Source organism: Protobothrops mucrosquamatus, unplaced genomic scaffold (assembly GCF_001527695.2).
Source record: "Protobothrops mucrosquamatus isolate PMUCROS unplaced genomic scaffold, P.Mucros_1.0 scaffold653, whole genome shotgun sequence".
In the NCBI taxonomy this organism is placed as follows: domain Eukaryota; kingdom Metazoa; phylum Chordata; class Lepidosauria; order Squamata; family Viperidae; genus Protobothrops; species Protobothrops mucrosquamatus.
In genome coordinates, this window is record NW_015386942.1 from 429,982 (window position 1) to 445,819 (window position 15,838).

At 38.1% G+C, this 15,838-nt stretch overlaps 1 protein-coding gene across 1 annotated transcript in view; it reads left to right on the forward strand.

Moving 5' to 3' along the window:
• DAG1 (dystroglycan 1) overlaps positions 1 to 14,807 on the forward strand; it is a 31,024-nt gene extending 16,217 nt beyond the window's left edge. The window contains exon 2 of the mRNA XM_015817889.1: positions 11,246 to 14,807. Within this exon, the coding sequence (XP_015673375.1) occupies positions 11,246 to 13,630 (2,385 nt within the window). The 3' untranslated portion in view covers positions 13,631 to 14,807. The remainder of the gene's footprint in view (positions 1 to 11,245) is intronic.
• The last annotated feature ends 1,031 nt before the right edge of the window (positions 14,808 to 15,838 follow it).

Genomic DNA, 15,838 nt, shown 5'->3' on the forward strand with positions numbered 1-15,838 from the left:
TGGAAAAAAAAAAGATCTTGCAAAGTTGGAATTGATTGAACTTTTTAGTCCCACCCAGTCTGCCGTTACCACAGCAGCCACGCCCAGCCAATGGGCCACGCCCAGCCAATGGGCCATACCCACCCGGCACTCGACGATGCATAAGTGGGTTTTGGGTTGCAGTTTGGGCACTCAGTCTCTAAAAGGTTCGCCATCACTGAAATAGGCCGTGCATGTGCGTGCGCAAAAATGAGCCCCGTGCACACACGCACAAATGGGCTGCATGTGAGCGCATGCGCACACACAAACGGCCATATGCAAGCGCATGCACACATGCAAATGGCTGTGCAGGCGCAAGTGCTGCAAATGGGGGGGCGCTGGCAGGATGTTATGGGCAGCACTAGTGCTGGTGGGATGCCCGGGGGTGGGGCGGTGCTAACGTCAGCAGGATGCTTGAGGCGGCGCTAGCGCCGGTGGGATGCTTGGGGGCAGGGCAGCCCTAGTGCTGGCAGGATGCTCGGGGCGGTGCTAGTGCCAGTGGGACGCTTGGGGCGGGGTGGTGTTAGCGCCGGCGGGATGCTCGGGGCGGTGCTAGCGCGAGTGGTGGTGAGAGCATGTGCGTGTGCATTGGCCATCTCTTCATGCAGCCCAGTGGCTAAGCAGCCGCAGCCCACAGGTTGGGGGCCCCTGGTCTAGAAAACTAAGGACCATCATAAACTGATGAACTGTCATTAAAAGGGACTATTCAATATTAATCCCCATGCTTTGTACTTCAGTATAAAATTTGAGACTCTTAGCTTTTAAAAGAGCTAAGTAGCTATATGCTTGAAATTTAAAATAGCTACCTTACTATTATTCCCCCCCCCTTCATATTTTCTGCTAGACTCATGAAGTATTGGGCATTTCCCTATAAAGAGAAATCTCTTAACTGCACACAGGCTTTTCCTAGTGTACCAACAATGTAATGATGGAACTGGTAGGGGACATACGGATGAGTCTCAGTTTTTTATGGAAACAAAACCCCAATAACATTCAGTCTGCATACGCTAAATAAAGTACTCAGTAATTATTGGTTTGTGATATTACACTTTCAGTATTTTCAAATCAGCTCTTCAGCTGGTAGGATTCAGTGTTTCTGTATAATCAATGCCAGTCTAAATCAGTCAATAGCACTCATTAAACATTAAACATAAGACTAAACAATCAAATTGGCAAAGGAACTTTAAAAGAAGATGCAGGTTCTGTTTGCTCAAGCTTTTTAAAGTTTGCCCCTGACGCCAAAGCCAGGGCAGAACTGGGTACAGTATATTTTGGGGGGAGGAAAGGAGTCTTACAAATGGGGTGTAACGGCCTAAAAGGTACCTGGTGTCTTTCTGTAATTGGCAAGAAATGTGATCTGTGATTGGTGCTGATAGCAGCTTTAGTGCAAGAGATAGCAGTGCTTCAGATAATTTCTTTGAATTGTTCTCAGAAATGGGAGCAAAATCCTTGTAAAGTCAAAAAGATGAACACTTCAGCATCTTCCTTCCTTTTATGGGAAGGAAGATGCAGCCCTAATGACTGGCGATTAAGTAAGCCGAAATATTTATCCTGATTCTCTTCCAGGATGAGCACTGTCAACTCTTTCCTTCAATTTTTTTTAAATAGCTTCAAAATATCTAAAGACTTAGGAGAGTTCAAAACTTCTAATGCTCAAATTTCTTATTTCACAACAAACAACTTGCTTGGGTTTAGAGTTTACTTTTTGAATTTTATAATGAGGTTTACAAGTGAACTCTTAACAATAGCAATCTATATAGCAGCTTTCACCACCGTGACATCTTCCAGACACGGATGAATATATCTTATATCCCTTCCAGTCAACATATTGAGTCGGGTAATAAGAGAGAAGTTGTAGTATAATAGTGTGCATATAGTTTGGAAAGGTTCTACAGTATTATATAGTAATATTTAAGAAACTTACACGTTGCCTGGTTTTAGTATTCTCCCATTGCTTGGCTTCTTTTTCTGTCTGTTTTTAGCTCTCCTAGTCACCATCAGCTTTTACAATCACATAGAACTTTCTAATCTTAATACTAGAAAGGCCAACATCAAAGTATAAATACACCAATTAGATGGTTAGTTCGCTGTGGAAGTTAAAGTGAAGTTTTAATCTTCNATTTTGAATTTGAATTTTATTATATTTATACCCCGCCCTTCTCCCGGAGGACTCAGGGCGGCTTACAGCCAGTTTAAAAACAACTTAATACAATACAACATACAAAATTTAAGAAAATGATTAAAAATAAATATTTAAATAGGCCGCTTCTACTAAAATTTAGTTAAAACCAATTTAAAATACCCCTAGGCCAGTCCTGTGTATGAGGCATCATAATGCAGACTGACTTCTGAGTCAAAAGTGACCACATTTAAAAATTTGCAAAATTTTAAAGGAATATAAAGCATCTTGTAAAATTTTACATCTGAAATTTAACTTTGTTCATAATTCATCTTCTACTCAGAGAAAGGACTGGAAAGCCACATTGCTGTTGGCACAGATTGTTGCATATATGCATACTTGATAGCTAACATTCTTAGGGTAAGGCTGTACTATGCAAATCATCTTGAAAAGAACACCATGATACACGATATGCTTGACTTTTGGTATGCCTTGTGGAGCTCTGCCACTGGTATCAGATGGAGGAGCAATGATTAATTTCTGCCTTAAATCTTTAGAGAAATGTGCATATCTAAGTTAATTTACAAAGCATAGCAGAGGGGAGTTTGTTACATGGCAAGTTCCAGTACTTAAATCTAGGTTCACTACTCTATGTTTCTTACATTCTGCCTTCCAGGGCGATTTCCTCCCATTTCCTTCTGTGTGGAAAATAGAATTTAACAATTGAAGGGCACAAAGGAAAGCAGAGTAAGTAACAGGTAAAGTAGCAGATCGAGAAGGTTTCTGTAGTAAGGCCTAATGGAATGGAATGCCTACATTCCACATAGAGCCCCCAATACCATGGTACAGTAATATGTAAGGATTGTAGAGTGGTGGTAAAAAGAAATGAGGGAGAAGAATTTGTCTCCCAGAAACCTTATCGCTTTTACTGTTCTTAAAATGCATTGGCTGTAATTTTTCCTAAATTACAGGTAATGCCAATAAGGGCAGGTTTAAACATCTTGTAGTTTCAATCATCAGTACTGGCACAGAAAGAAAAACCATAGATCAGGAAGTATGCACTCTCAAGACTAGCTTTGATTAGTGAATCATGGTTTACAGAGAGCCAGTATGCCTTGTTCAAAAATTGTTGAAACAAAAGATAAGGGAAGATTACATCCTTTTTTCTACACTACCTAAATTGGAACTGTAAATTTGTAGTACAGTACAGATAGTCATCAATTTATAACCACAATTGAGCCCAACATTTCTGTTGCTAATCAAGACAATTGTTAAGTGAGTTTTGCCCATTTAAGACCTTTTTTGCCACAGTTGTTAAATGAACTACAGCAGTTGTTAAGTTAGTAACATGGTTGTTAAGTAATCTGGCTTCCCCATTGACTGCTTGCAAAAGATGATCACATGACTCGGGACCTTGCAACTGTCATAAATATGAGCCAGTTGCCAAATGTCTGAATTTTGATTGTGTGACCATGGGGATGCCACAACAATCATGTGTGAAAACAGTCAAAAGTCACTTTTTTCGGTACTGTGGTAAGTCGAGGACTACCTGTATGACTTTTCCTGATCCTGCTGAGATACATGATACGAACTGATGCCAACTTTTCTTTCTACATTCTTTTTAAAATTCCTGAAGAGAGGATTAGAGTTGCATCTTTTCTGAGTATAGGATAGAACCTATTTTTCGAAATGAGCATCACATTTGCTTTAACTCTTACTCTACAGCAGGCATGTCAAACTCACGAGGTCATGTGACGTCGTGCGACGTATCAGGACTTTTCCCCCAATGGGATGGGCGTGGTTTCGATGTGATGCATCCATCCCACGGGCCAGCAGTTTGAAATGCCTGCTCTACAGTATGATCTTAAAGAAGCTGCTATCTTTTTTACGAAAGCTTTAAACAGTATACAAATAGCATCCCTGAACTTTTTTATAGGGCTATTGTAAAGATTTTTGGAATAATATTATGAAGTGGGTTTTTTTTTTAACTTTAAAGTCTATGTCTTCCTGCCTGCCTGTCTCTTATCAGCAGCAAATGCTTAGTGTTCTAGGAAATATAATACAGTATTACACAATTTTTCAATGTAGGGACTAATGTCCTCTCAAATACTGTAGCATAGCTACAGTGTACTATTCATACTTCATCTTTCCCTTTCCCAAACTGCTGCCGGGTTTTAACTACTTCAACCGAGCAAGAAAGAAAAGGTCATGGTTGAAGCGTTTCTATGATTACACACACACACATATCAATATTTGGAATAAACTATTTTTGATAAGTATGCTTTAAAAAGTATCATTTTTGAATTAAATATTTTATATAGAATTTAAGAGTTTTTTAAATAATAATAATAATAATAATAATAATAATAATAATAATAATAATAATAATAATAATAATAATAACTGGAACAGCTTCCATGCACAGAACTCTGGAAGATAGTATCTACCTGGCCCATGAGCTTACAGAGACTTATCCGGAAAGGCAGATTGTAACAGTGGAGTGTGGTGGGAAGACAGAGAAAAGTGGCAGTGTACAAACAGACCTCTATTGAATTTCAGACATTTTAAAAAAGTTATTAAATACCTTCCTTAAAAATGTATTTCTTTAAAACAGAACTATATTTTAGAGAACACAAATTTATTAAAATATATGTTTAAAAATCATGCAGTACAGTTATTTAAGGGCCAGTTATTGAAGTATCTGAGAACTGTTTGGGAAGACGACTGTTGAGATATCTGACTTCAGATGTGAAAAATTATAAAAAGCCAACCATTATAGTATTTATTATTGAAAGATTCTAAACTCCAGGATGTGCTGGCATGTATTCCCCAAGATTGTCCATTGAACTCAGGTGGTTCATCTTTTATTTCTATCTCATGAGCTACCTCTGACCAGTCAGCAGTGTTTTTAATTATCTAATTAGACATCTTTTATTTTGCTTGTTAAACTGCATGGGCAATTACTTTATTGGAGAAAAAAAATGTACTACCTGGTAGCTAGTATGCCTGGTCTCTGGAAAATTTCAGATTGTTATTTCAGACTCAGCCTTTGAGTCTTCACTAAAGTTTGTTTCCAAATACGCATACATAAGATTGTAGTCTTACCGTTCAAATAATCTGCATGTACAAAGAAAGAACTAAATAAAAATTTGGCTCTTGCCAGAGTGTGGAAAATATGTAGCCATGTAGCCAAAGTGTTTGAATTATGCTCTGTCTTATTTTTAAGGGTTCTACTAACGTCAGTTTGGTTACAGATCAATTTGAACAAAACCAAACACTTAGGTGATATGTGTATACAGTACATTCCTTTTCAGCACACCCAAAGCTAAATTCTTCTGCTACTCTTACATATAGTCGTCATGTTTGGAGACTATAGCAAGAATTAACTTGTTCTAGAATAGCAAGCGTTAGGTTGTTCTAAGTTTTTGCCATGTTGTATAGTAGCAAAATAAAGATAGGTTTCATATTGTTAAATATGAACCTTCACTACAGAACACTCAAGATCTAAACGTGTTAAACTATTTTTAAAAGGATGGCGTTTTTATACAAAATGGAGGAATTTTCTTATTTTCTATGAAAGCATTCATCTTAAAGGCACAGTTTTCCCAGACATAGGAATATGGATATTATACAAGTGTCTGTTTTGCTGGGAAAAAAGTATATTCCCTCTAATAACTTGCAAATACTTATTTCATGTGATCTTTGCTATGAAACAGTACCATATATGTTTGGGGAGCCCTTCATATTTTTCTTATTCAACTTTTCATGGTATGGTGGAACTTCCAGGGTGATGTATTTGGGGAAAACTAAGTTGGCAATTCAGTGTAAAAACACTGGATCTATGGGGCATATTTGAATTTTTTTGCTGCATTTTCTGATATAATTAAAATGCATTTATTATTACATAGAACACTAATAAATTAGCAGCATATTCAGTGCTATCATAAAACACATGACTTTAGCCAAACCAAAATCTGTCAGAATGTTTTGTACGCAAATTTTAATATCCATATTTTCAACATTTGCTGTGTCTCAAAGGCTATTCATTTCTTAACTATTTTTTAACTGTAAACTTACTACTTTTAAATAAAAGATGAACCTTTCATATGAGCTGAATTCTAACTAGATATAAGATTATGTATTATCAGGAATTAGATTTTTCCCCCCAAAGCAACACTATAAATTTCTACATTACAAATGATCATTGGGATCATTGGGAAATTTTGTTTAGTAAACTCATTTATGACATTCATTAAACAGTCCATATAGTGCACAATGAGTTTCTTCACAGACTACTAGAATTAGTAGCTTTCTTCTTGAATTAAGAATTTGGGGTCCATTTTATTTACATGACATGATATATTGCAAACAATTTGTATCACTCTGTTTTAATGTTAATAGAGAGGTAATGAGATGTCAAATAGTCTAATTGCTAAATATCACATTTTTCCAATTTGCAGATATGAGGTGTTTTTTTTAAAAAAAATTAAAATCTATAAATTGAACTCAACTTTTAGTCATTTGAATGAAAAGTAATGCCTCCAGTGTTGTAACTCCCCAACAGATGGCAGTACTGATATTCTTTAGCATCTGTTCCTTCAGTTCATAGGAAGTTGCTATGAGAAAATAATAATAATATAATAATAATAATGAAGTTGGAAGGGACCTTGGAGGTCATCAAGTCCAACCCCCTGCTCAGGCAGGTAACCCTATACCATTTTGGACAAATGGCTGTCCAGTTTCTTCTTTAAAACTTCCAGTGTTGGAACATTCACCGCTTCTGGAGGGAACCTGCAATAGTATCACTGAGCTTTAAGCAATCCAGTATAGTGTATATTATACAGCCCTAGAATTGCCTGAAGACTTTCATTTAAGAATTCATCTTTAGATTCGCCAACATGAAAATCTGGTTAGAAGAGGTAGTTGTCACTTAACCATGGGAGCTGGGACCTGAATTCTGTTGCTAAGTGGTTGTAAAGTGTGCCATATGACCACATCGCTTAGTGACAGCAGTCCTGGCAGTCCCCGTTGCCATCATAGGATTGTGACTTGGAATTTCCTGTTGACATCCAACAAGCAAAGTCAGTAGTGTAATCCATTAGGAAGTTGCAGGTCTAGGCAGTTCAGCGGGTCGGCAGGCCAGCGAGTGTTGTGGAATGTGGCGTGGCCAGGCAGAAGTGCTTTGGAGGTATAAGAGAGTGTGCGAGTGGCTGTGGCTGTCATGATGGGGGTGCTGCAGTCTGGCGCATGCATGTGTGCTACCAAGCGTGGGCAGATGGGTGCGGCAGGTGTGTGCCTGCTACAGAGTATGAGATCGCTGGAAGATGACTATGGGAAATTTGGCAGCTCTGTCTGTCTGTTGGTAACGCTGACAGTATATCTAGCAAGAAGATAAACAGTAGCCAGTTACAATACACTGTATATGTTGAAGGTAATTATGTATTAGTGAAGAATTGATTATAGAATTATGACAAGATTTCAGAAGAAAGCTATTCCTCTGGTCTTTCCGTTATACAGTAATTCATTTCATTGTGGAGTGTTTCTAAAGAATCTTAAACTTTTAAAGGGCAACCCAGAGACATGTCTAGTGAAATCAGTGGAACAGTAAGCTGAATCTATTATGCTAATCATACATTTACACACATTTTATTTTACTACAGTTTATAAATGTTTATAAAAACAGCTGTCGTGTTTATAATGCTCTGAACAATTAAATAAAAGTTAATCAAATTACCTGCAGAATAAATGAGGTTGCCAGACATTTTCACTTCTACAAAGAAATAATATATATAAACATAATTTTATTTTCCTCCTTGAATTGTGCATTTGAAGGTTTTTTTTAAAATGATCTTATGTAGTCCAATATTTCAGGGATTCTAATTCTAAATAGCATGAGTTAAACTTTTCATTTAGAGTTATAAGAGTTGGAAAGAGCCCTTTAGGCCACTTCTGTTTGGAGAAATTGGAAGAGTGAAATTGAAGAAAAAAAAACTAGGTGAAGTGAACTCTCATTAGAGTCTTCTGAATATTGAAGTGCTACTTTTGCTTATGTTATGCTCTTTCATTCCTAAATTAGGCTGGAGGATATTGGGTAGTTACTCATTTTAGTCCTAATACTCTTAGAATTAATCCTTTACATATTCACTGTGATAAAATTACTTCTAGGAAAGGCTAGGAAAAAATACGCAGACCTTAAATGCAAATGATGGTGACTGCCATACTTTGAAATTTGTATAGCTATTTTGGTTAAGCTCTCCAAAGAAAGAAAATAAAGTGTCTGAATTATTTAAAAAAAAAAAAAGAATACATAACAAATGCTTAAAATATAAATGAAAAAATACAACAGAAAAATAAAATATAGAATATGTAGTCACAACATAATCTTTTTTTTTTTAAAAAAAAGGTTGCTATATTTTGTATAAATGAGCCCCATATTTCATTATACTTATCCATACAAAACCTACATTATAGGCAATCCGCTCATAAATAGCAAGTGTCATCAAGTCTTTAATCCATTAAATAAATAGGCCATACATTCGTCTTTCCAATTAGCTATAGTAAGGGGATAGAGAATCCCCTTACTAGTTCACTACTTTCTCTTAGTAAGTATAGGACATTGTAAAAACATACGTTTTAAAGAAGCATTGTCTTTATTACATCTCCAACAAAATGGTGTCCTGGACAATCCATTTTTATACAGAAGTAATAGAGTCCAATAAATTCTAAATATTATCCTTTGTTGTATATGTCATAATTGAAGATCCAATGATATTCTTGCTATAGACGTTAAGACACTCATTGTCTAGGCAATATAGGAACCTCTAATTCTTTATTCCACTCAGCCTTTAACATTTGCGCATCATAGATAACAAATATCAGTAAAAACTTATTATAGATAATCCTCGACTTATGACTGATCACTTCTTAAAAGAACAATATGTATTTTTCTGTTTTGTTTCTTTTGTTTTTTTTGTTTTTCTGTTACTTTAAAAGCAACAAAGTCTGAATTATTTCTTCTGGAATTATAAAATTTGTCTACAACTAATTTGGATCAGCAAAATTACTGATATTTTAAAATAGACCCAACTCTGTTTTATCCCCTCAAATGCCTGAGTCAGGCATTCCTATATAATACATAGCACACACATAATACGTTTCTTTTGTGCTGGAATTTTGTGTTTCCTATTCAGGTTGCCCTGGAGAAAATGGCTGGATATGCTAGATGGTGGCAGTGCCAAAAATGTATGTGTATATTTTTATACATATATTACAATGTATATAGCTACCCATCTCATTCACAATTTCTCAGGCAGCAAACAAGACTTAAAGCCAAAGCAAAATCACAACAGCCAAAGACAAATAAAACACAAAAATTCCATGATCTAAAAATATTCCACTTCTAATCATAGGATTAGGACTAAATAAACCCAACAATTAACCTCCCAGCCCTAAAGTCTGAGGGAACAGGGATATCTACAAGAAAAGTTAAAACATTCCTTGAAAAAGCCCATTTGGTCCCTTTAGTAGTGCATTTGCAGTTTCAACACTTTAGTTGTACTGCCATTTTTAAAATTGTTTTTGTCTCCTTGACAAAGACAGCAGTGGCTTTTGTATATTATTATTGCTGCAAATCTGGGTAATTTTAAAAAACTGAAAATCACTTGGATTGTGGTGGGATAGAAATGGAATAAAAAAATCACTTGAAATATGAATGTTTTGATGCTTTTGAATACATGTGTAGATGGTGTTAGGAAATGAACAACAAATAAACTATCTTTCAGTTCTGTACAAGTTCTCAACCTTCTATGCCACACAGTCCTTGCTTCGGTCCTGTTCTATTACCACTGGTGTGTCCACATATTTTCAGTCAGTACAGTATGAAAGGAAGGAAAGGAGTCCCTGTGGATTTTACTCTGCTAGTTGTTGCTGACTATAGGGGGCAGCGCTCATCTCCAATTCAAGACTGATCTAGCGCCGTCTGAAGATGTTTGGGTGGTCATGATGTCATGGAGCGCTGTTTCCTCCCCACCAAAGTGGTACCTATTTATCTACTCACATTTGCATACTTTTAAACTGCTAGGTGGTCAAGAGCTAGGCGAAGACATACACTTACCTGAGTCTGCACCTACAAGCCCAGCATCTTAACTGCATTGCCAGCCCAGATTCTTTCATTATTTATTACTTTTACAAGAGGACTCTTGCTGCAGAGTTAGGGCACTTTGTTTTAAGAAACTGCCAAATCAAAAAGGATCTTATCCTTCAAGAGGTAGCTTAATTATGTGGGCTAGGAATGTATTAAGCTCTAGCATTAACCCAGTCTCCCAAATAAGCCTATGAAAGTTTAAGACTAAGCATTTATATGATTTGTCCTAATCCTTTATGAAAGATAACATTCCTTTTACTCTCAATTCATTTATTTCCAACTATACAAAGATTAATCCTTGGTAGAGGACTTTTACTCCATAAGCAATAAGCAGATACCTGTTTATAAGGAACAGCTTCTAACGGTTTTCAGTTATTTTATGTATTCTTGGTTTGCTATAAAAAGTTGCATTCTTACAACTCAGCCATTCCCACTCAAATGGTAATAATTTTATTCATTCATTCATTCATTCAATTTCTATAGCCACCTATCTCGGTCAATGACTCTGGGCTACTAACAGTTCAAAAAATATTACCAGTAAAAATACTAAAAACCTATTAAAACAGTAAAATATGCTGAATAAACCACAAAAACATACAATGGTCTGTTTACTAAGATGGATGAAGCCAGGAGATTCCCTGCTGAAAAACCAGAATCAGAAAGCTTCAGTTTGGCCAAAAGAAACCAGAGATCCCAGCTCACAGATTAACAAACTAAAGAAGAATCTTCTATGTTTGATTAGCCTTTTTTTTGGAAGAAAAATTAGTTCACAGTACGCCAGAAAATTTCATAGTTTTGGCATATGGGGAGAAACAAAATTTCAGTTTCCCGTAGCTTCTCAACAGCATCCATATTTTTCTTGAGTAGCTGCCGATTAGGAGAATTTCTAAAATGTGCTTTGCATTTTGTGTATTATTGCTTTCTAAAGAATAATGTAGCTGTCATTTTTTTTTTCACTTTAATAGATTGCTGAAGCTGGAAAAGAATCCTTACCTTCTTGGTTGCACTGGGAACCTGAGAGCAGAACCTTGGAAGGTCTCCCACTTGAAACAGATAAAGGCATTCATTATATCTCGGTGACTGCAGTGCATCTGGTATCTAATGGAAGCTACGTGCCCCAAACCACCAATGTCTTTTCAATCGAAGTTCATCCTGAAGATCATAATGAACCTCAGTCGGTACGGGTGGCTTTACAAGATGTAAACGAAGCATCGCCATTTGTGTGTAGCGCTGAGGAACCAGTCACCATCTTGACTGTAATTTTGGATGCTGACTTAACAAAAATGACACCAAAGCAGAGAATTGAGCTTTTGAATAGAATGAAAACCTTCTCAGAAGTGGAACTGTATAACATGAAATTAGTTCCTGTTGTAAATAATAGACTCTTTGATATGTCAGCCTTTATGGCTGGGCCAGGGAATGCTAAGAAGGTGGTGGAAAATGGAGCCTTGCTATCATGGAAACTGGGTTGTTCTCTGAGCCAAAACAGTGTTCCCAACATAAGTAATGTTGAATCTCCAGCTAAGGAAGGAACAATGTCTGCTCATCTTGGTTACCCTGTAGTTGGTTGGCACATTGCAAACAAGAAACCTAATCTTCCAAAGAGAATAAGACGGCAGATTAATGCTACACCAACGCCTGTGACTGCTGTTGGACCTCCAACAACTGCCCCCCAAGAACCTCCAAGTAGAATTGTTCCAACACCAACTTCTCCAGCCATTGCACCTCCTACTGAAACAACAGCTCCTCCAGTAAGAGAGCCTGTACCATTGCCTAAGAAACCCACAGTTACTATTAGAACAAGAGGTGCTATTATTCAGACACCCACCCTTACCCCACCTCAGCCAACCAGAACAGTAGAAACAGGTACTATTACTTCTGGCCAGATTCGACCAACATTGCCTGGGCAGGTAGAACCTACTGCTGTTGTTACACCTCCCACAACAAAGAAACCCAAAGGAACAACTCCAAGAGTATCAACACCCTCAACAACTGATACAGGAACAACACGAAGACCAAGACCTTCAAAAACTCCTCGACCTCCAAAGCCTCCTCGGACTACTAAACCAAGCCTGGTGGCTGAAAAAACCGTTTCACCACCAACTCGTATTCGCACTACTGCAGTTGGAATTCCCCGTGTGCCCAATGATCCACCAGAGTTGAAAAACCATATTGACAGGGTAGATGCATGGGTAGGCGCATACTTTGAGCTCAAAATACCTTCCGACACTTTCTACGACAAAGAAGATACTACCACTGATAAACTACAACTGACTATGAAACTTGAAAATGAGAAAGCATTGGAGGAAAACTCCTGGGTGCAGTTCAATAGCACTAGTCAATTAATGTACGGATTACCCAATCACACCCATGAAGGCAGACATGAGTTTTTTATGCATGCTACAGACAAAGGTGGCCTTTCAGCTGTGGATGCTTTTGAAATATTTGTCCACACTCTTGAAGATGATGAGATACCTCCAGTTAAATTTAAGGCCAGATTCCATGGAGACCATAATACAGTAGCCAATGACATTCATAAAAAAATTATGTTGGTAAAGAAGTTGGCATTTGCTCTTGGTGATAGAAACAGTAGTACTATTACCATAGAGAATATTGGCAAAGGTTCTATTTTAGTTGAATGGACAAATAATACTCTGCCTCTGGATCCCTGCCCCGAAGAAAAGATTGTCGTCCTGAGTAGAAAAATTTCTGATGACTCTGGAGTTCCAAGCACAGTTTTTTCAAATACCCTAGAACCAGAATTTAAGCCCATCAATATTTCTGTAGTTGGTGCTGGTAGCTGCAAACACATTCAGTTTATTCCTGTGACTAAAGATCGCTTCCCTACAACAGTACGTCCCACGGAGGTTGTTCCACGAGATCCGGAAAAGACAAGTGAAGATGATGTTTATCTGCACACCGTAATTCCTGCAGTAGTGGTGGCAGCCATTTTGCTTATAGCTGGCATTATTGCTATGATTTGTTATCGCAAAAAGAGAAAAGGCAAACTCACTATAGAAGACCAGGCCACCTTTATCAAGAAAGGAGTACCAATAATCTTTGCAGATGAGCTGGATGACTCCAAGCCTCCCCCTTCCTCTAGCATGCCACTGATTCTGCAGGAAGAAAAGGCTCCTCTCCCTCCCCCTGAGTATCCAAATCAAAATATGCCAGAAACCACTCCGCTGAACCAAGATGTCATAGGAGAATATACACCTTTGCGGGATGAAGACCCTAATGCCCCTCCCTATCAGCCTCCCCCTCCTTTCACAACACCCATGGAGGGTAAAGGTTCCCGCCCAAAGAACATGACCCCCTACAGGTCTCCACCTCCCTATGTCCCTCCTTAATGAACCAGAGACACCTTCGGAGATGGAGCCTTTAGTTCCACACCAGTGTTATCTGTAGGGATCAGTGGCCTGCAAATCTGTTGCCAATTAGAAAACCAACATTCAGAATCTCAAACATTGCCTGATCCCAGCAGGCCCTCTCCGAGTGCATTTGCAAAACCAGAGTGCTTGTGGAACTTTTGGGACACTGATTTTATTTTTGCCTAACAGCTTATGTTTTGTTTATTCATAGAAAAAAAAAAAACCTTCTCAGCTCAAAATATTTCTGACAGCAGGCGTCTCAAAGCATTTTGTGCAAAGGGAGACTGGACATGCAGGCAGCACTAGGGGTGGCACACTGGGTTGGTCTCTGCTGTTTGCCTTTAAAACTAACTGTACTGTCTTTTCTATTCAAGTGTGTCTAGCTACAGGGCATAACATGAAACATAGCCTAAGAATTAAATTCAAAGGACTTTATGAAATCAATATTAAGTTTTTACACTTAATTACTGTTACCGAAACGTATCTGTATAGATTTGGGAAAGGAGGGAAGTGCTTTACTACAAATAAGCTCAAAGGGTGTTTCCAATGCCAATCAGGCTGAGGAATCATCTTTTTTTATCAAAGGAATCCTATTTTTTCACATATTATACAATTCAGTCATCACCTGGGGTCCTTTCTGCAAACTGTAGCGCTCTAGTTTCTCTAGCCTGCTGTTGCTTGACAGATGGCACAAATATCTTTAACAATGGAGTTTGAAGTATCTTTGCCATTATCAAAAAGCAGAATTATGGAGTAATGCCTTTTGGAAATTGGAGGCCCAACAGTGGTATCTGTAGACTGCAAAGGGTCATGGTGCTGCACTGACATTTTTCCATCTGGAAGGTACACTTTGGCTTTTGAAACACTCTTGAGGTATTTTGGTGAAGATGCAATATTTTTACAGAGTGTAATGAGGTTTCCTTATATGAACTCCTTCTGGGCCCACAGTATTGGAACAGCCCCTTGTCCCCTCCACCGTTCTGGTTGTCCCAGTTCACTCCTTCACTGTTTTCTATTGCATACAGATGCAGTAGAACCAGTCTGACGTATGGCAAAAGTAACAACAGATGCCAGAAGCAGTTCTTAGTAAACATCAGTGAACTCTCAGCTCTAATTTTTTTACTAAATTTTTGATACAGCGTCAAATTTTATTAATTATAAAAAATAATAGTGGTAATGCTGCCAGCAGTTTGTATGAGCTTAGCTTCTTAGTATCAATTCACTGGGTCTGATGCTATGCTCATGTTGCTTTTTTTTTCCTTTTTTCTTTTTTTTGGTCTTTCATAGTAATTGTTTTAAATATTAGAGCCATGTCTCGGTTTCTTGCCTTTTTTAAAAAAAAGAACTGAACTTCCTTCTGAGAAGTTGGAGCTACTCTCAGGGTGGTTCCCAGCTTTTTTTTTTCTTTAGACAAAATCATTTTACGCATGGATTTTTTTTTTCCTTGTCCTTTGAGACTATTTTGGGTACACTAGAGGGAGGAGAAACCTTTTGCAATAATGAGTCCATCCCCTGGCTGGGGGTTGGGCAGCCTCTGGCTGACTTTGCACACAAAGCAAACACTTCTAAGCCATATTGACTGTTTTGCAAAGTATTTTTGTGTGCTGACATGGCCAGTTAACATGCTAGTGGATAAATGGCTAAGATGACCTTCACTTCTGAACTTGTTCCAGTGGCATTTTTCATCAAATCTCTTTTAAAATATGCGAACAGAATTTAAAACCTGAAAACAAATGTTAATTTTGCTCTCCCCCGTAGACCTGTGCCCCCACTCTGAGAGGGCTAGAAGGATATGTGTTGGAAGTGAGGGCGACAGTATAGATTTGCCCTAGAAAGTTTCTTTATGCCCCCCCCCCAATCCCTGATGCTTGAATATTGTCCTGTGACTGCTGTAAAGTAAAGACAGGCTCTGGGACACTTCTCCTCACTCAAAAGAGGTCAAGGAAGATCATTAAGTGGCTTCAGGTAAGGCACAGTGCATTTGGACAGATGCACTTTGGAAGTAAAGTTAATAAGCTACTCCTCCCCCTTCCCTGAGTTACCAGTTTGATGCCAATAGCCCTACTGGCTGGCCTACATTTCAAGATGTCCCCCACTTTATCAACACCCACAGCCTCCTAAGCCTAAATGCTGCAAGCTTGAAGGGCCTTCCAAACAGTGCCGTTGTCCCTAGCAACTGATACCACT